The sequence below is a fragment of the Melospiza georgiana genome, chromosome 1, assembly GCF_028018845.1.
Source record: "Melospiza georgiana isolate bMelGeo1 chromosome 1, bMelGeo1.pri, whole genome shotgun sequence".
Lineage (NCBI taxonomy): Eukaryota > Metazoa > Chordata > Aves > Passeriformes > Passerellidae > Melospiza > Melospiza georgiana.
The window spans coordinates 49,101,255-49,122,283 of record NC_080430.1 but is presented as its reverse complement, the minus strand read 5'-3'; the positions used below and the strand labels follow the sequence as shown (position 1 = coordinate 49,122,283).

At 38.2% G+C, this 21,029-nt stretch overlaps 1 protein-coding gene across 20 annotated transcripts in view; it reads left to right on the top strand.

The window, feature by feature from the left end:
* The window catches only part of ARPP21 (cAMP regulated phosphoprotein 21), a 142,666-nt gene that overhangs the window by 40,590 nt on the left and 81,047 nt on the right, over positions 1–21,029 (top strand). For all 20 annotated transcript variants that reach the window (XM_058041494.1, XM_058041510.1, XM_058041562.1 and 17 more), the window contains 5 exons: positions 887–976; positions 5,009–5,153; positions 6,366–6,444; positions 7,751–7,810; positions 8,720–8,860. In XM_058041494.1, coding sequence (XP_057897477.1) covers positions 887–976; positions 5,009–5,153; positions 6,366–6,444; positions 7,751–7,810; positions 8,720–8,860 — 515 coding nt within the window. The remainder of the gene's footprint in view (positions 1–886; positions 977–5,008; positions 5,154–6,365; positions 6,445–7,750; positions 7,811–8,719; positions 8,861–21,029) is intronic.

Below are 21,029 nucleotides of genomic sequence, written 5' to 3'. Positions count from 1 at the left end.
CCATCTCTGTTTGGAGTTGCATGCCACAGTGGGATGAAGAATTTCAGTTAAATGTCTTTCTACAATCAAAATTGCTTTCTTTCATCACTTGTCTGGTTGAGCTTTTTGTTAGTGTTGCAGGTTTTTTCTTGCCCCCTACTTATATCCTTTTACACAAAGGCAAAGAACTGCCTCCAGATATAATGTGTCAAGCTTCCCTTTATCCATCATAATTTTATGCCGCTGGGCTTGCTGTGTCCTTGTGTTAGACAGCATGTGTGCTTCTATGCACCACTGGAAAAGGAAAATGTTCACCCCTTTTGCTTTAGTAATTAATGTTTCTGTTGGAATTTTATTTTAATGGAATAATCTTGACTTAAAGAAACAGAGATTGACTAGCTCCCCCAGGGGGGAATGGGTGGGGGCAGGTGTGAAAAGGAGCTTCTAGAAAAAATCAAACCCTAAAAATCTTCTTTTAGTTTTTCAAGTGCAGATCTGTAATACACACATATTTTATTGTCCATATTTCTTGGATATATAGTACTTGAAGAAGGGTAGGGACTCCCAGAACAAACAAAAAAACCCCAAACCAAATGACAAAAGGAACCCTTGAGTTTATGTTAAATGGCTTTCAGTATTGGACTATGTGTTCTTTGCTGTTACAATTTTTGGTGGTAGTGAGTGAACTGTAGCTGAAATGATAAAGGCAAAAAGAAGCCCACCACCTTCCCTGTGTGGCAAATGTCTTGCTGCTTAGAATTCTTTTTTATCCATGTTGTATCCAGGCATATGCATTTTTTTAGACTGGGTGGGTAGTAGTTATCTGGGATATTTGGGAACAGCTGATGTGACTTGGGGTCAGTAGTAGTGTTTTCTGTTTTGTTCTCTCTCTCTCTCTCTCATTTAGTCAGGAGCTAAGGGAAAACTCGTGCGGAGTCTTGCTGTGTGTGAAGAGTCAACCCCTCGCCCGGGAGCAGAAAATCTTCATGACAACCAGGTACCCTTGCAATCATTGCTGTTAGCTGCATGGTTGACCTCCATCTCCAGTTGCATGATTGTGTTACCTAATTGGGCATTTAACAGTGTCTTTCTTGGGGGAAAAATTACATCCAACAATGAACGTGTTTTTTATGGTTCTTATTGGTTTAGCGTGAACTTTAACTTGAAATACTAGTTTTATACTATATCACAGGGTGTTGTTTGCTTTTTTTTCCAGACCCCCTGAAAATTTCAGCAAATGGAAAAGAATTCAAAAGAATTCAGATTTTAAAATTTAAATAAATAGTAACAATCAAAAAGAATATTAATATGTTCTTTTCTCTAAGGCTATCTCTTTCGAGGCTGCACCAAATACAGTTTTGAATATGCTCTGATTTGTGGTTCCTCTAAGACTTCAGTTCATATTAGTGTCCCCCTTCGCATAAAATTCAAAGATCCTTCATTCTCTAAAATACCTTGGTAGAGCCAAGGATGCCTCCTACTGAGTGGCATTCATTTTTTAAACTCTTGGTGTAAATTAAACTATATCAAAAAGCGTGTATTTGAGTTTATCTGTACGGGTGGTGTTGTATTCCCAGCAGCTGGTAGAGTTCTGTCCTCTGCACTCCTCACCTCAGACAATAACACTGATGACAATCTTTGCAGTCTAACTCCAGAATGTACACCAAAAAGCAAGAGTTAAGCCTCAATTACTCCTCTTTGCTTGCCTAGTAAGAGCAAGGCTTAAAAAAACCCAGCTAACTAAAACCCAAAATATGATGAACATTGCCTATAATTTATGAGATGTTTATGTGCAACTGAAATCAGCCATCGAGAGAGCTTGAGTAAGTGGCTTCTTGTGAGCTTAGCACAAAAATAAAAATGACATTTAAGTGTACTTTCTCACTGTTTCCTCTATTGACTTGAAATGAAACAAATCTGTCTCTCCTCTTAGCTCATGAGTAAGGAGAGGTTTTTCTATTTTTTTAATTTTATTGAAAGACCAAAAACCAAGTTGTTTAGCAGCAGGACATTTGCATGTTCTTCTGCTCTACAATGATGCTTATGCAGTAGATGGGCAGGTTATTTTATCAGTTCTGTTGTAGGTAGACGCTTTTTGCTTGACTTGCATTACTCAAAATGCGTGGCTTTTGTTCCAATTTTGTTTGTATTTTCTATTGTTTAATGGAGAACGAGAAGGAGAACTGCATAAAGAGATTGTATTAAGCATTGCTGGTAGTTTACAATGTACTGCACAGGAGCTGTACTAAACTAGAGAGAGACTGGCAGGTGTTGAGGCTAAATCCCTATCCTTACACCAGGCAGAGGGGGGGTTCCTGTTTCACACAGCCTTTGGTCTTACCTGACTCACCAGCCTCAGCAAGGATTTCTTTGACCATCTTAAAATATTTACGAGAGATGAAATGTCTCCCTTGACCCCATCGTGTTTTCTAAGGAAGCAATTGGCTTGATGTCATTAATTTGATAGGAATTACCATTTTGCTGACCTTTTGCTTATGAATGTGGCTCAACTTTGCTATGGAAAGCTGGACCTGCAGGCTCCTCCCCGGGCTGGCTGAAGGATACAGGAAGTTTTGTGCCAACCAAATTGTTTTGCTTTCACTTTACAGGAGAAGTAGCTTATTTTTGGTTTGGATTTTTTAAAATTAATTTTTATTTTATCTTAATGGTTTATAAACCACAGGGAATTAGTTATCAGAGAATGTACGGTACCTTGCCAGAACCACTGAGTATGGATTGTACTGCAGACTTGATGTTTGTACTTATATTTGAATACTTGCCTTCATTTTCCTGTATAGGGAAAAAACTTGTTTACCTGTATTACTTGATCTTGAGTGCTTATCCAATGGTTCACTATGTCCTTACTTAAAAGAAATGTTGCCTTTAATGTTATACTATAGACCAAGAAGTGTATTATTATTGCAATTTGAAAATCTATTTTGTTGTTCACTATACTTGTATCAATGTATTTATTAACATTGTATTTTATTATTGAGAAAAATCAATAAAAATCTGAGAAAATACACAGTAGCTTGCTTTCACGACTCTACAGCCCTTTTGTGTGTTTTTTCTAGTGCAGATAAATCAGTATTATGTTACATGTAAAATAGTATTTACTGTATGTTCATATATGTGCTTTTCTGTAAAGTCTGTCATTTTCATCAGTGCATTTTGAAGAACCACTGTGAAGTTTAGGATTAATATCCTGGGAACAACGTGGCCAGTTACATTTTTCTCCTGTTGAAAAGATAGCACCACAGTCACTCTGCTCTGGGCAGGGCAGGGAATCAAGTTTATCCTTTGGGGTTATTTGGAAATAGTTGATCCAAAGTTTGTTTGAATGAGAAATCACACTGCCATTTGAAGTGAAAGAAAGCAGACACAGCATTAGTTCTCTGAGCACAACTGAGCAATTGAGAGAGCATTTCTCAATATATGCTTATCTCAAATGACCAGGAATTCCCACTCTGCCTCTGTAGGCTCAGATTTTGTGTAAGACTGTCAGCCATGACTAAACAGAAGTAGGGATGAAGGGTGGTAGGTCAGGTTAAATTTTGGGCCCAGGTCTTTGTTGCTCTTTTACAATGCTTTTCATCTCAAGTCTTTTGTGCCACATTCAAATTTCACAAATAGTCAGTAATGATTAAACTGAGAAGTTACCAATTTCTGTCTTACTGTGGCATGTTTATGCTCATGCCTTGTTTCGTTAGGATCTTGTCTTGTCTTGTGATGGCTGATTCGTAGTTCTTTAAAGAATTCAGAAATGTAAAATCTGTAATAATTACTGGAAACATCTTTTGAATTCATAATGGTTCCTTAAAAGCACACCCCTTACTTTAAAGTTTTCTATTGATCTTTTGGTATGCTACTATTCTTAGAAAAATAGTGAAGGAAGGGAATTCACTAGCATTCAAGAAAATCTGAAAATCTCAAGTATTGGTGAATTAGGTTTTCATTAACATGATGTGAAAAAAATTATCAAGCACGTGTGATTTTCTTCTATTAAAGAAAACTCTTTTACCAGGGAGTTTTATGACAGCTTTCTTCAAATTTGCTTTTTTACACTACTTAAAGCATATAGTTTTCTGGGGTGGCTTTTTTTCTTAAAAATAATAAAATACAGAAGTATGCTTCCTTCAATTTTGTCCAACCAGAATAGGATTTCTTGAAATACATAAATTATGCCATGGTAACTTAAAAAGAAAACAATTTGGATTTTGTTGAAACAAAACCAGTATAAAGTAATGTTGTGAGCAAGGAAAGCAAGTTCTTTAAAGAAATTAGAAAATGCAAACCAGCTTGAATTCTCAAACTGCTTAAAAAATAACTTTTTAAAGCTGAAGCATGTTTCAAAGGAACTCATAGTCTCTGAAATACTGGACTTGTGATGCTTTAGAGAAGTTACTAAAATGTCCTTGAAAAATCACAGGGCACATTTCCCCCCTTTTGCAGAAGACACATCTGCATATGTATTTAAATATGAATTACCTGATAAGTTAGCAAGCCCTCTTGTATACAATGGAGTATGGAATTTGGTGGCACTCTTTTACTATTAGAGCCAAAAAACTCCATCTACCTGATACTGCACTTACATGTACAAAACAATTCATATCAACCTGGAGACTTTATAGTGAAAGGAAAAAAGTTTTCTTTTTCAGATATCTAGCCATTGATCATCACAGAACATATGTAGTATTAAATGATATAATTAAGAAAGGCCATATGAAATGAAAAGTCATAAGGGAGAGCTACTGAAGTTTAGAATAATATAGTCCCCCTTAATAGAAGTAGCCTAAATTTTATAATATTCAAAATATTAGAGAAGTAGTGCCTACTTACCACTAGAATTTGGCCTCTAAGATATCATCATTCACCTGGCTAAAAAGTGCCATGTTTCAAATAGGAAAGAAATGTATCTGGCTTCAACTTTTCAAGCTACAAATAGTTTAATGCTGATATCTGCAGGTTGGAAGCCATGGGAAGCATACTGGATCTTGCCCATAATTTATCTATCTTTTTTCCCCAACAGGAATCAATCCAACTGCAGCTTTCAAGTTTTCCTAGCTTGCAAGAAGAAGATAAATCTAGTAAAGATGACTCCGAGAAAGAAAAAGAGAAGGATAAAAATAAAGATAAAAACAGTGAAAAAAGCAAGATCAGAATGTTATCAAAAGGTGAACTTAAAAATATTTGAATTATTCTAATTACCACTGCAGAAAAGATTGTACATTTTTGTAAGGATGTATTTCTTTATTTGTGTGTATGTACACAGTAAAAGTGTTTTCACACACTGAGAAAATTCAGAACCTAAAGTGTATATGTGTAAGAATGTTTTTCAAACAAATATCAGGTTGGATTTTATTTATTTTCTAATGTAAAATCAATCTTTTGAATGCTTAACTGTGTTGGTATGAACACTTAAGTATATAAATATATCTGTGATTGCATGATAAGTGTATATAGTGCATAAGACATTAATACTCTTTTATCTAGATTAATCATAATATATTGGCATGTAACTTGTGCAGTGTAGGCAGTAGAGGGTAATCTTCTTCATTATTGTTTGTCTCTCCTGGAGAATTTAACCTAAATGGTGTAAGGAAATTCATCCATGACATTTAACACGCATTGCCATCTTCTATTATCACCTACCTAGACTTCTTCAGGAAAGACATTTTAGCTAAATTTGGCATTGCTTTTTAAAATCCTTTTATTACTCCATGGTATAAAGTTGCATTGTAATCTCCCAAAAATAATCATTGCCTACCTGGGTGTGGATCTGCAGCCGGTGTGAATTGTCATTTGGCTTCAATGGAGTTCTCACAGTTCACGCCAACTTGAGGATGTGTGTGTACATTTGAGTCAGGAGATAATGCTGAAAAATTAATTCTGGCTACTGTCACGCATCCCTATTACCTGCCTACTCCCAGGTGTCATTGGATTTCAGGCTTTTAATGCAAATAGAGTTCCCACTGGCATGATTCCTCGTTTGCTGAGTGTACAGCATTTATTAAGTGACGCAAAGAGACGTTGATGAACAAAACTTTTCTTTCCTCATTTTAAAATGTTTTTTTTAGTTGTTTAAAGGAAGAACTTGGCAGGATCTTAAATGGCATTGAAGGTTTTCTGTGTTATTAAATGACCAGCAATTTCTGGTCATTGATGCAATTGATGCCGTGTTCTCCTTGGAGTTGTGCAGAGGAACAGTGAATATCCACCTGGTGCTTGAGAATGTATATCTTTCTTGGATAAACTCCAAATTACTTTTGTTTCAGAGCATATTATTTCAGATTGTTTCTGGAAAATGGATTTTGATTTATAGCATAGTTAATTGGAACTGTTGAAATGAAATAAATGAGTGGAGGTTGTTTGTTTTTATTTTTCAGATTGCAGTCAAGAGTATACAGACTCAACAGGCATAGATTTGCATGAGTTTCTCATTAACACATTAAAGAATAACCCCAGGTAGGTATTTCATGCATTAGAGCTGACATTCCTGAAATTGTAGCTGGCAGTCTTTGACTTCTCATAGCTATACACTGTGTTTTATTTGTTCTGGAGATGATTTTGAGGGAAAATGTAAAGGAGGTAGGCTGTTAACTGAGAACAACGGTATAAAAAGTCATCACCTATTGCTTAATTTCACTTTCAGTAACATCTGGTCTTTCTCCTTACCTTCTTTTATACAGCTCTAAGTGGTGATTGCAATAATACATTATAACTATTGCGGTTGGAGATTTGTATATGAATGTAAAGTAGCTTTCTTCTAGCAATGCTGCACACAATTAAAATCCTGTGCTCGGTGCCAAATTCTGCTCTCAGTATTCCCATAGTTTTCATTTGGAGCTACAAGCCCATCTCATTGTTAAATTCGCCTCTAAACATCCAAGGAAAGATTTGTAACATTGTTATACATTGTGATTTTCAATGTTCATTTCAGCTGGATGTGTTAAATAGGTGCCATGTAATTCTGAAGTTATTCCCAGGAGAACTGGAAATAAGTGGGTACCTAACAGCTTGCATAACTCCTTGCACAGATGATGGAAGGCCCTTCAATAGCTTTATCTGTGCAAAATGAGAAAGTTCAAAAGAACTAAGGAATGATGGAACTCTCTCCAGCATAGAAATGTGTGGAAATATGCTGGAGATGTTTTGAATGTTTTTTGACAAGGGAGGGGAGGGAAAAGGAACATCTGAGACCTTCCAGTGAAAACCAGGGCATTTTGCCTGAGAAATACTGTGGCATTGCCTCCTGGGAATCAGAGCTCAAACGTGATGTTCTTCATTGTGCTCTCTAACTAGATTGGATGTGTCCAGCTTTTTTGCTGCAAATCAATGCCTTCTGGAATTCCAGTATGTCTCAGGAAAAATGTTTAAAATTTCTATTGTTAGCAGCTCTTCTTGTAAAAGATTTGGCTTAGGTGGAAATCTCACTTTCTATCAAAAAAGGTTGAAAAAAGACCAAAGCTATCCATAGCAGTGAGAGTCTTTCTGTGCAATGCATTGATTGCAGCCTGTTGTGGCTGAAAGCACTCTCAAACCATAGCTGAGCTCATAGAGGAGTGAAATCTGTATGTCAGTGAATGTGCAGAAAAGCAGGCTTTAGTCGTTTGCAGATGATCCAGGGTAAAAAAAAAAGCAGATTTGATTTATAATCAAGATGACTGACAACACTTGCAAAATAGCCTTGCTAACACCGTTATATGAATATTTTCCTCCGAAATGTCTGCTCGTAGTTGATGGTGCAAATCCTTGCGTTTCTTTTTGACAGGGACAGAATGATCCTCTTGAAAATGGAACAGGAAATTATTGATTTTATTAGTGACAACAAGTAAGTTGAGTTCCACGCTTGGTTTGTTGAGTCCCGTCCGCGTGCCGCCGCGTGGGTTGTGCGAGGGACACGCTCGTATGGACCGCAGTGCTCCTGAGGGCTGTGGCTGGCACGCTGCAGGAGCAGGCTTCTGTTTCCTGCCACGTGGTGGAACTGCTTGAAATAAAGTAGATGTAAATGAAAACCTTTTGCTTTTCATTGTGTTGTAATTGCACCGGCTCTGCTCATTTAGATCCAAAAATGTAATTAAAGCATTGAGTGTGGAGGATAATCAAATATGTTATCTCACGGCTTTTCCTTTGTGCTGTGTTATTCTAATGCATTGGAAAATAAAACTGAGCTTAGGTGGAGGGGTTCTTGCTACTGTGTGGTCTTTATAATAAAATATTCCTGCAGCTTTAAAATTAGAGAGTCAGAATAGCAGCAGAGGAAAAAATTATGCTGACAGGAAATAACCATTTTGTCAGTAATAGAGGGAAAAAGGGGTGTTTACCAAACTAGATCTTTCCAGAATTGCCCTGCATCTGACCTTTGGGAGAAAGGCAGAAAGCTGTTGCCAGTGTCTCAGCAAATCTGTAGGATTGGTTGTGCAGGGAGCGTGAGTGTGTGTGGGGGATTGGGGGATGAGTTCCTCCCAGCACTCAGAACTCTGACTAGGCACCGTGAAGCGTGAGCTTTGTTTGTCCCAGGGTTGCACATGGAAATGTACTTATTAGAAATTCTAGGATTAATTCCTTTGTTTTTTTTCTTTCAGCCTTTCTGTAGCAAACATTTATATGTAAATGCATCACAGAGAAGTTTTCAGTGAGATTTTTGTCCACTGAATTGTCAAATGTATTGCTGTTTTCATTTATTTATGGCTTAGAGGGAAATCTAATTATCAATGCTATTAATTTCTTTTGTTTATAGTAATCACTATAAAAAGTTCCCTCAGATGTCGTCCTATCAGAGGATGCTAGTGCACAGAGTGGCAGCTTACTTTGGAATGGATCACAATGTGGATCAGACTGGAAAATCTGTGATTATCAACAAGACCAGCAATACAAGAATGTAAGTAACAATGCTGTTGTGTTTTTCTTTGTTCCCTTTCTCAAGACAGGAGCTGGTTTGTACCATGACTATGTGGTGTAATTTATATATATATATATAAATTTTTGTTTGTTTTTGTGGCAGCAGTGAGTGCTGTTTATTGTTTTCTAGATTGGGAAGGGAGGACAGGGTTCTCATGGTGAGGTTATCTAAGGCGATAAAGTTACATGAGGAGAAATCAACCTAACTGGTTTCTTGCAAGAAAGCAAGGTATCTTGGGATGTCACTTTTCCTGATTTCTTAGTGCCATCACTTTGCTACAGAAGTGAGCTCTTTGCTTTGGAAGTCACCTGATGCCACACAGATACATCACAAATAGCCCAAATGTATTTGGAAGATGGCCTCTTTCCTTGTTCTGGCTCTGCCTGCTTCAAGAGTCATTTTCTGCCCAGCCTGATTATTTAGGATTTGGTTTCCCTCCACTGCCTGGTGGAGGTAAATGGTGATTCCTTCCCTTTTCTTCTCCTCCCATCTTGATTCCACTTTATTTTCCCTTCAAATCTCACTGTTTGACTACAGTGTTTCTGTGAAATACAAATTCCTTCTGATGGTTGAAATGCATTGCAGAATTCCTGGGGGGTTAAACCTGTTCTGATGTAAGTTCTGTGCTTCTCCATGGACTGGTTAAAGCTCTGTAAGGCAAAACTGTATCAAGCTAACCAAAACTCGATATGAGCTGCGGTGATGGATCCATGCCTAATCACCATCACTTATCCTGCCAAGTGCCACGTGTGTTAAACATAGCCTTCCTGTCCCTCTCTACCTATGAGCTACATAATGAAGAGGAAGTAATTACAGCTGGGTAATGTAGTTTTGGTATCTGGTATTGGAACAGGAAAGCCCCATTTGAAAATTGTGTACTTCCTGTATTCAATTAGTAGGAGAAATCTAAACATTTGTTTTATTTATATATCCAGTAGCTAGGTGATTTATTTATATCCAGTTGCAGAAAGCATTTTCTAATGTTGTTAGCTTCTCCTGTAGAAGGGTGGAAGGACTTGGGAATGGTGCTGTGTGCAGGGCTGGGAGTTGGATTCAGTGATCCTCATGAGTCCTTTCCAACTCAGCTTTTTCTGATTCTGTCACTACCAAATTCTTCAAGATCAATACACATTGGTATTTGCTATTTCACTGAGCCCTGAAAGTCTTCTATCTGAAATTTAAGATAATGGGCAGTTTATTTTAGATCCTTTTCCTGGGCTGTCCCTGAGATACTTGGATATCTGTGAAACAGCATTTGGTCATTAATATTTTTAAAGGTTTGAGTAGGGCATGCACTCACAGTTTGATTTTCAGAAGTCAAGAGAATTAGAGTAGCTCAATAAAACACCCAGGCTGCAAAGGCTTAGCCTCAGGGTCTGATAATACCTGCCCCCTACAAGGGCTGTTTTTGGTTTTGAGTAAGAAAAAGCTTGGTATGCAGCAATCTGGTGTTCAGTTTTGAGCTGAAAACGAGTCCCATCTTAAACAGAACACGATCAATCATATTTGAATGCTATTTAGGCATTCCTCTCTCTTTTACAGTCCTCCCTTTTCCCTTCACATCTTTGTCACTGGTGTAGTGCACCAACTGCTACAGATCTTTCCTTGCAGCATTGCCTTCTCCTGGTTGACTTGGTAATGGAATAACACTAACACATTAATATCTGTAAATGCCTTGCTCTGTTGTATGGCTTTCATCTCACAGACGGGTAGCACTGGAAGCACTGTTGGAAATGCTTCTGGAGAGGACACTGAAGCCTTCTTCAACAGTCAGGGCTTTATCTGAGTGCTCTGGTGAAGCTGTGGCTTCATGCATGGTGGGAGTGAGCAAGCAAGGCCATTTGCTAGGTACGAACTGCCCTTCTTGCAAGCTCAGCAGGCAGGATCTTGTAGGGATATAACAAATCAAATGGCCTTTTCAGCTGTGCTCTTGCAGACTGGAGGTGAGGCCGTTGAAGATTGGTGCTGACACCATTCCTGTCTAGATATTCCAGAAATAAACATAGGGGTTTGCCCCTCTGTTGACTGTAACTACAGCTGTTTTGCAAGCACCACACAAGCCACAAGCTGCTGCTTTCTTCCCTCTTCAGTAATTTGGTGGTAGGTAACTGGATTATGTGAAGCCTATATTGCCTTGTGGTTCTTCCAGTGTGTTATTTACATTATTTTGATATTACCATAAAATAAAGCTTTTGTGAAGTGGCTGTTTCTTTTCATAACTGGAGGAGATGGCATGTTTTTTTTAAAACGTCCTTGGCTCTGACAGAAAATAGTTTGTTATATTATCTGGCATGAATAAGGGCTGATGAGATTTTATTATCCTCAGCAAATATTGTGTAAGTTCCACATCTGAAAGCGTCTAATGTGATTTCATATGTTCTGCATTTCACTGCTCTCAGAGGAGACAGTTTTGTGCAGTTTCAAATCAACACCAAATACTGGGAATGTGTTGACTCTATTAATTACTGCTTGGACAGTATCCAGAATACCAGAGAATCTGAAGAGCGTCTGAAACGCTGTTCAACGTGGTTATGTTGTGCTGTAAGCCTGAGCCTTGATGGCTTCATGTGAATTTATGGAGAGGCCCCACAGACAGATGCTCTGAAGATTTGCATTTGGGCAATAAATTATCTCTTTATGGCATGTTGTTACCAAACTACTTTAGCTACTGCTGTGGAGAGAGAAGAATATTCTTGCATACTCAGGAATTCATAAATTCTGCACTGGCTGTGACTTCTGTGCTTGTTTGAGAGGAGCGTATGACTCTGCAGTGTCGCCCTGTGGGCTTGAATAAGCACCTTGTGTTTATTTCTTTGGCTGAGTGAGAGTTCATGTCACATCTCTGCTCCCACTTGCAGGCGATGAGTTCTTCCCTGGTTGCAGGTGATGAGTTCTTCCCTGGCCCCTGGCAGTGAGGTGCAATATTTCTGCTCAGCAGAGACCTCCCATGCTCGCTGCCTGCAGGTGCTTGGAGGTGCAAGTGTCAAAAGAGTTAATGGTTTTGAGATGAAAGAGCTGGTTGGAAAACTCTGGTGTCAGTGTTCCTTATGGGTGCCTTGGAAAGGCGTAGTGTGTGTCAGTCAGGGGATGAGCATATGAATGAAGCAGATCAGGGCATTTCCTGGCTTTCATCAATTGGCTGTCCTAGGGCAATGTGCCTCCACTTTTATGTACCTATGCCTGTAAAGTAGCTACTTTACAGAGGTTTGGAACATGAGAAAGTGTTCATTGAAGAAGTCATAGCTGGAGGGAGGGCTGCGACTTCTCCTGTTCATACATGCTGCTTTACAAAGAGGGGGAAAAAAAAGATGGTAAAAATTCATTAGGATCTGAATCTCTGGGAGTGCAATCCTGCAGCTTTCATGAACTCTCAGTGAAGTCTCTCTTAAAAATGCAGTCAGACAATAATGGCAATTTTTCAGGCTGAAGAGTATTTATAATGAAGAGCTTACTCTAAGAATCTAAGATGCCTTTTTTTTTTCTTTAATTTTATTGGAATATGAATGAAGCCTGCTGTTTTCAGTGCTTTTTTTTTAAGAAGTGAAATGTTAAAAGACAATGAGGACCTCAACCACCTAAGTGTTTATTGACCTTAATAAATTTAAGTCTCTGTATTCTAGGTTTCATTAGAGAATAGTGGATTTTCAAAACCAATTTTCCTTTCATATGAAGTGCTTACAAAGTCCTGCCTAACTAAATCAACCAATTTTTGAAATCTTATTCTCAGCAGTATATATGAGAAAAATTGATTAGAAAATCAAGGAGGATTTTGTTGTTATATTGTTTCCATAGTCAAAGAACTCAAATACTACTTAAAATGGGAAGTCTGCCTTGCTCAGTATGAAACTGCTCTTGTGTCACCGTTCTAATGTATATTTGTCTGTCATCTGTGTCTGCCTGTCATCTATCTAAAGATACACAGAAATGTATGGGGAACTTAAGAAAGTGAAATTTGATATAAAGAGAAGTTTGGAATTGAGGCAATATGTTGGGGCATCCCCTTTTTGGGGGCAAAAAATGTGTACGTGCCACCTTCTGTTCTGCGTATTCCTCGTAATTCCTATCAAACAACTGGAAGTACTTCAAGGTTTTTTGCAGACCCATTCATATTGTGAACTGTATTAGTTCAATCAGATTCATTGATTTGGTTATCTGTAGCTAGGTGGAGAAATGTAGGGGAAACATGTTTGGTGTGCTTGGTAAATTGAAAGGGTTTTCATTTGGTTGAGATCATCAGCCATGTGACAAGCATGTCTGTACCACAGCCCACACATGCATTCATGTACTTGTTTTATAGACATGTGAGTGGCAGGGCCCATCAGAATCGAGAAGGTGGGATGCTTATGATATATAATGCTGTGTTTAGACATTTTCATATATTCTGAGGGTGTTTATAGCTATTATGAACTTCATACCGATGCTCACATCCTCAGTTCTGACTATTTTGTTTTTCAGGAGTATTGTGAGTTATAATCCTTGTGATGCATGGGTTTTTTCCTACTCTTTTAATACTATGCTGGCTCAGTTGGGCTGTGTTTTTTTGCCTTTGAGATGCTTCAAAAACTTTAAGAAATATTAAGCTGTTTTGTGCATTACAGGGGTTCCTTTTAATCTAGAAATGAACTATATCAGCAAAAGGAGACTTAATGTTCAAGTTGTACTTTGAATAACCTGCAAGGCTTTTGTAATTTGGCATACAATCTATGTTATTCTGCCTCCTCTGTGTAAGAGTGGTTTGAATCAAAAGCAAAAAAGAAAAGTTCTTGTTTGGTTTGTATTGTGTATTCACTGAGTGATTTTGCTGTAGATAACATCTATATTAGTAGAGGTGCACTGTAACAATTTCACTATCTTCAGAGTCTGAACTTTTTTACAGGATCCTACAGGCATGTCAGTAAAATGGCATTCACTGAACATGGCAATTTCAATGCAGAATTGATTCTAGAATTTCTTTTACACAAGGCTGAAGTGCCAAGAAGGCTTTCTTGAGATACCAAGTGTTACAGTCTTTGGAGCATGCAGAAAAGTACGCCTTTCCCCTTGACTGAGTAAGGTATTCAATGTAAATGACTTTAACTTCTTTCTAAGCTATTGTTCGGATGGGACATTTTAGCAATATGGGAGTAGTGACAAATATATACCTGAAAGTGAATACCTTTTTTGTGAAATCTCAGTCAAAGCAGTTTGATGTTTGCCAGAGCATTTGAATAACAGTTTTGTTACCCTTCCTATTGTAAACCAGAATGGTTACCTTGCAAATGGTTTGCTTAAATTCCATCTGCATTTAAGCACCTTATGCTATTCTTAATTATCATATATGTACTGAGAGGAATGATCTCATGGGAGCAGAATTGCTTTTATGAGCCACATGATGCATGAAAGCATACACGAACACCCTTGTTTCTGGTTTCATTATTTTCATTGGAGTCTGGCATTGCATTGTTTTCTCTTAGAGGGGCTATGGAGTCAGAGGACCTTGTTTTCCTGTTGTACTTACCTCTTTTCCATCTTTGCTGCAGAAGAGTTACTCCTTGACTATTAAGAAATAAACAGAAACTGGAGATATCCAGATGTCCCCTCTGTATACAATTTCTGTTGCTCAGTCAGTATTACCATGTTCTCTGCTACAAATCTGTAGAGAAATAAAAGGGTGCACAGTAGATGTATGCAACTAAAACAAAGAAACTGTAGCTGAGAAATAACACTGTAATTGGCTGACACATTTTGGATTAAGATGAACTAATATGTAATGTGACTAATAATTCAGTGAGAACATCAATAAAAGAATAATGTATAATAAAAACTTAATTTGCAGCTACACTGTAACATGTGTAGCATTTAAGTAACAGATCACATTGGTTTTCGTAGATTTGAGGGTTTTTTATTATAAAAATAATCAGTTTACTTCAGTCAGAAATTCAATTATTAACATGATTAGAAAAAAAATGTTTATTTTGTTAAGGATAGTTGAATTAGGAGAGCTTTTTATTTTCAGCAAGCATTCTGTCATTTGAGTCATATTTCTCTTTTGCATGAAAGATACAGATGAAAAAACATAGATACGTAGAACACTTGAAGTTGAGTTGAATTTGACCCTTAAATACTGCCTTCATTCTTTCTTCAGTGTAAACTGTATATTGGACCCATAAGAATTTACTTATTCTGTAAATGAGATGTTAGGGTTAATGAACCAGTTCTAATGGCCCCCATATTAAATTTTCATCTAATGTAATTTATTAAAACTAAATTGTTTATAATGAAGGTGGACATGTGCTTTTTACAGCTGTTCTATGCTGTGATGAAACACTGGTCAAGTGTTAATCAGAAGATATCTATGTTATATCTTCTTCTATTTTTTTTTCCTTTTAATCTTTTTAATCCTTAACTACTTAATAGTACTACTTAATAATAATAAACTACTTAATAGTATAAGTTTTATTAAACCTAGAAGGTTACTGTCACCTGCTTTGTGTGGGTAGATGGAAGGTTGCCCAGGAAGGGAGTGCTATGGAATAGCAAGTAGGTAATTTGGTTGAAGGAAGCTCATTCTTGCATGAGTAATTAATCCTTATGCTCCTTCACGCTGTAGTAAGAAAGTGCTCATTAATCAAGATGCTGTTTGGTCACTTACACTTTCATATCACTGGGGAGAGATCTGGAAATCTGAGATGACCCCTGTGCTTTCCTCAGAGCTAACAGTGCATCCATAGTAGGTGAAGTAATGGTTTTATGTCTGAGCATTTCAGAAATAAGGCGTTGAAATTTGAGCAAGTAAATTTTAGAGGTGGTTTAGATTTATTATATAATTGTCTTTTGCAATATTCTGTAGCCTGCCACATTTTTTAACACCGGAAATAGGACTCATAGAAATGTAAAAAGTATTACGAGTTTAGAGAAGTCTTTGTCCATTGTTTCAGCTTGCTGTTTCCAGGATAGCCTTGTGAGGCTGTCTCTGAGAGTTTATTAGAAACAGGCCCTCTTCTTCAGGCCAATGATTGTTCAGAGTATGCCTTCTGATCCATGAGTCTTCCTGCTAGAGTTGGCAAAAATGTTCGTGGCATGAAGCAGAAGTCAGAACAAGAATTTGTTATGGTATTAATGTGTATTTGTGAGACATTTCCAGAGGACTGATAGTTTCTTTGTTAGTCTGCTGGATTTTGGTGAACCATCTTCAAATCTTCAGCAGTCTTCAAATCTTGATTTTGCTTCCTTTTTCTCTCTCTCTTACGTGTTAATTTTTGAACTTCTGAAATAGAAAAGTGTAATTTTAAATAGATCACAGCAGTTATGCAACACTGTAATTTTCAGCCACTTACAGAATATGCCACATCCTTAAAATCAGATATTAATGAATTCCATAATAAACTGTGCTACCACTTTTGAGCCTCTATTAGCTGGAAATAAATTGGCACTGTGCAAGATGTTCAGTCTCAATAGACACCCTGAATATCAAGAATTAAATCCAACAGGGGAGAAAGCAGCAGAAGCCCGTCCCTCAGTAAAGAAATAATCTTAGTTTGATCACAGGAGGACAGCAGAGCATTTTGAAGCTCCTAAAATGGTCTCTGCCTGAGAGAGGACGTTGTGCTTCTGCCCTGTCTGTCAGAAGAGCGGGTATTTGCATGTTCCCTTGGCCTGCAGGCTTTCTCCCATGTGTTCAAAGCCTGTGTCCTGGCCCAAGGATACTGGGCAAAATATTGAAGTTTGCACTCCAGCAGATGCTCAGGGAGCCAAGTACTGTTTTTGCATCCATATCTTAAACCAGGATGATTTTCTGGAAATAAGTTTTAGGAAAGCTTGTGAGGGTCATGAATTGTGCAGTGATGCCTCAACATTAGATTGTATCTTTGACATCCCTCAGAATCTGACCCCCTGTTTGTTCCACACACAACGTAATTTGGCATGAAAAAGATTTCTGTAGCATCTTGATGGATGGACAAAGGTGACATAATAAAACCTCATAGGCACTGAAGAAAAAATGCTTCCATTACGCATTCCTGCCTCCCTTTTTCAGTCCCTCCAGACTTATTAGCAACCCCAATTAGAGGGGAAGAATGCCTGTGAAAATAACTTGTGATTTTCTACATCCCCGTTTAATAATTGCTGAACATGTTTAGAGGCCAGCTGCTGTTCTGAAAAAAATTATAAAGAATATATGGTCTTATTCTGGGAAAGTAGAGCATTTGGATTTTGTAGATTCCCCCCTTCGTTCCACAGAGAAGGCAGCACCTTGAAGAACCATCTTGTACAGGATTGATGTTTCTTTTATAGCTTTTTATGTGCTTTTACCATCATAACAGAAGTTCTTAGTGACTCATATGATAAAAGCAGCAATCTGTTAATGAGGCATTTACTTTCAAATGCTTGCAATGCCATCTTGAGTGGTTTTAAGTATTAAGTTGTGATAATATAACTGCAATGTACTTTAACAATTATCTCTATTTAAATTCCCATTCTAGCTTTTTGAAACCATGTTTTAGCATCCATCAGACCCTAAACACATGAAACGTATTTGAAGGGTGCAATTTCAGGCCCTCGTTCTTGAAAAATGTTGTTCTGATAGAATTTAATCCACTAATTTAAACTGATGGGCTGGAATTCTGCCTTTTTCACTAAGTTGGGTGATGAACCTTTTGACAGTGATTATATTTGCTTCCATGGTCTGTGAATTCTCTAACTCTCAGATTATGTTCCTGTGCCTCCATGATCAAAACAGGCATTTGTACTGCAGATAGAATAGGGTTTTGCCCCTCAGGGTGCAAAGCAAAGAGACAGTAATGCTTGCATAGTTTTACTATGGTGGTAATGCAGAACCCTAGGAGAGCCTTCAGCCTAAAACCAAAAAAAAAAAAACCACACAGCAGGCAGATATAGTAGATATTCACAAACTAGCACAGCAGGGAAGGTCACCATACTGTGTCACAGCATGCCTTCAAAATAGAGGCCAACGTGATGTTGGACTGAGCAATCCATTTAATTAAAGACAAGTGTAAATAACAGGAAAACACTGTTGAACCATCAGAGCACCTGCATAAGAGTGCCCCAAATCTTCACAACTTCTTTGAATCAGCTCTTGCTGCTCTGTGGCTTTCCTCATGGCATCCTTCTGTAAGATCCTTTTGGTCAGTTATTCATTTTGTTTGCCAGATGGTGATTCTGAGAGTACCCCAGGTGGTGTTTTTCCCACTCCTAGCCCCATTACCATACCTATTTTTTGGTTTTTGTTGCCATTCATTCAGGAGAGGAATATTAACCTGCTGCCCTATGTAATATGCATTAAATTAACATTGCATTGCAAATACAAAGTTCAATTTTTTTGGGCTCCTGCCCATCTCAGTGATCTCCCCTTTTGAACTTGCATTCCTGTGTGGAGTTCTTTCAGACAGCTGCCTGGCTATTACCTGTGAGGCTTTTGCAGTTGACATACACTAAGTGCTTGCGAGATTTTTTAACTGCATCAGGCACTGTAATGGCAAACCCATCTTTTCCACACATGGTGAGGCTGCTGCTTCTTTTGAAAGGCATCTTGCAACAGCCTGTGTGCTGTGGGGCTGTCAGAAACATATGCCTCATAATAAAGATTTATGTGCTGTATAGAAGTCAGCCCTGACAATACCAGACTGTTTGTGAGCTGTGCTGATGCAGTGACTAAGCCTTCAGAATTGTAACATTCAAAGCTCTTGCTTGTCTCTTTCCATTTGTCCTTTTGGTGTGGAGTCTGTGCTTCCTGACTCTTAGACAGTTATTTCAGAGCTAATTAACTTATTTTAAATGAGTGCAGGCTTTTTTTCCCCCTAGTATTTCATTTCTTATCTCCTGTGCAAATAGAGGTCTATGAAACTGCATTAGTTTGCTTGGCAGACTCAAGGAAATGCCCTGCTACTTCCTTAGTCTGTGTATCATAATAGCTATTACCATTCTGCAATATGTTATTAAAATCTGTAATTTGATTAAATAGTGAATACCTGGTTAAGGTAGTTAGAGCTTGGGGTTTTTTCATTACCACTTACAAGGGCTGACTCAGAATCAAAAGCATTAAATGAGCATGTAATGAGGAATTCTCCTTAAAGAGTCCGTGTGAAAAATATGCTTGAGGGATGAACTCTGTTTTCTGTCATCCAGAGATAAATTGAGAGGAACTCTTCTACTGAAGTGAATGGAAGTAGCTCACATTAAAATCACCATAATGATAGAAGAGTAAAAAAATCATCTAATGCCATCAAAATCTTCTTTTATTTTCCTTCCTGAAACACATAAATACTTTGCTGCTTACTCCAGCTTTACCATTTCCAAAATACAAACTTAAGTGTAAGGAATGAGTCCAGAAAAGGACCTTTGGGGCCCTGCTTTAGTAAGGACTGCCCCCAGCTTTTAAGGAACTATAACATCAGAAAGGAAAACGGCCAACTTATAAAAGAAAGAACAGACACAAAAACCATCTAAAAGGTACTGATGGAGGTTTGCTCTGCTATGGACTTTTTTACTGTACAACTGATTAGGTGTTTCACAAAATGACAGCATGGTTAAGGATGGAAGGATTCTGGAAGTCCTCTTGTCCAATTCCTGGTCAAGCAGCACTGCCTGGAGCAGTTGCCCAAGACGATGTCCAGGACCATGCCTAGGATGGAGACTCCACCCCCTGTCTGGGCAGCCTGTGACAGTGTTTGGTCACCCTCACAATGAAACAATTCCAAGCCCAGAAATAAGAAACTTACCTTGAAGTGGCCATTACAGTATTCTGCCAACACCAAAGTGAGGCTGAAAGATTTGGCATGATCAAGATTTGGCTGCCTGGGAAGGAGCGCAGTCACAAGAAGGGGGGACATAGTACTGCCATGAGATTCCACCTGCCTACTCCCCCCAGGTCTGGACCTGATATTGCACACAAGCATGTAGAACTGCTCCTGAGCCAGGGAAAAACACTGGGTAGTAGGGTTAATGATGCCTATTACATATTGTGTCTGGCCTTGGGTTAAACTGATCACTTGACAAAAAGTGATCTCTTTTTACTGTGGGGAAAAAAAAATAGAGATTAGGAAAAGTCTAAGGTGATGAGAGCAGACTTTGCAGAAGTTTACAGATGCACAGAGAGTTTTGGGAAGCTTTTAATAGTGAAATGTTTGGGTGCTGCAGGACACCTACTGAAGCTGGCAACCTGGAGATATGCTGGTGGCACCTACCTGAATGTCATGGTGCTACCTTTCTGGGCAGGATGGGGAGGAGAGGCTGTCTTGGCTGCTCAAAGGGCCTGTGCTTTCTGCCAGATCTGGGAGTGACAAGGGGACTGTCCCTGAGAATTTGCTGAGTTACTCTCAGGTCCAGTCTCTGTTAAACATTTGTAGTGCCTGATCAAAAGCTTTACCGGGAAGGAAGAAATAGTTCTGCATTTTGTTCAGAACCATATTGCCAGAAAGGTGAGTAAGCTACCTGAGAACTGTTAAGAGATATGAAATGAATTCATATGCAGTTGTGGTCTTGTGAAGTTGCATTTTCAGGGCACAGATGTTTTGCTTCCACCCATATTGTCAAGTAATAAAAATTTGAATGATAAAAGGTTATATTAAAGAAAAGCAAAACAAAGGAAAAAACACACCAGACTTTACATCTTTTTAGCCTGTGTGCTTTCCCTCTCCCTTTATGTTGGTTTCTGAGCCTTTAAGGTATAACTGAGTCATACTTTTTGGCTTTCTCAGTAGAGTCCTCAAATTACAAAAATCCCATTGATTTAAAAGGTACTTCTTCCTTAAACTCCTTTTTCTGGAGTACTAGTAGGCTTTGAGATTCTCAAGTGGTGCATGAATTCCATGGGGGGTAAATTAAATACTGAAAGGGCTAAATGAAATCCTGTCTTACAGGTAGATAGCACTGCTTTTAGGCAAATATTTGCATATCTTTTGCCCTGCACATGGCTCTTACCAAGTAGATGGATGTACTGTTATCCATGGTCAACCCACCAGTATAGTACAGGTATTGTAGGTTGTTTTGTTATGTGATTTTTATTTTTTTTTTAAGATCCGTAAACAGTGATGAGTAGTTGAGTTAGGGATGATGCCTTCTGAAGTTCTCAATGTCTCTTCAAAAAGGCTGTGCAAGTCCCATTTTTAAAATTACACGATTTTTTTTTTTTTTTTTAGGACTTGATGACAAA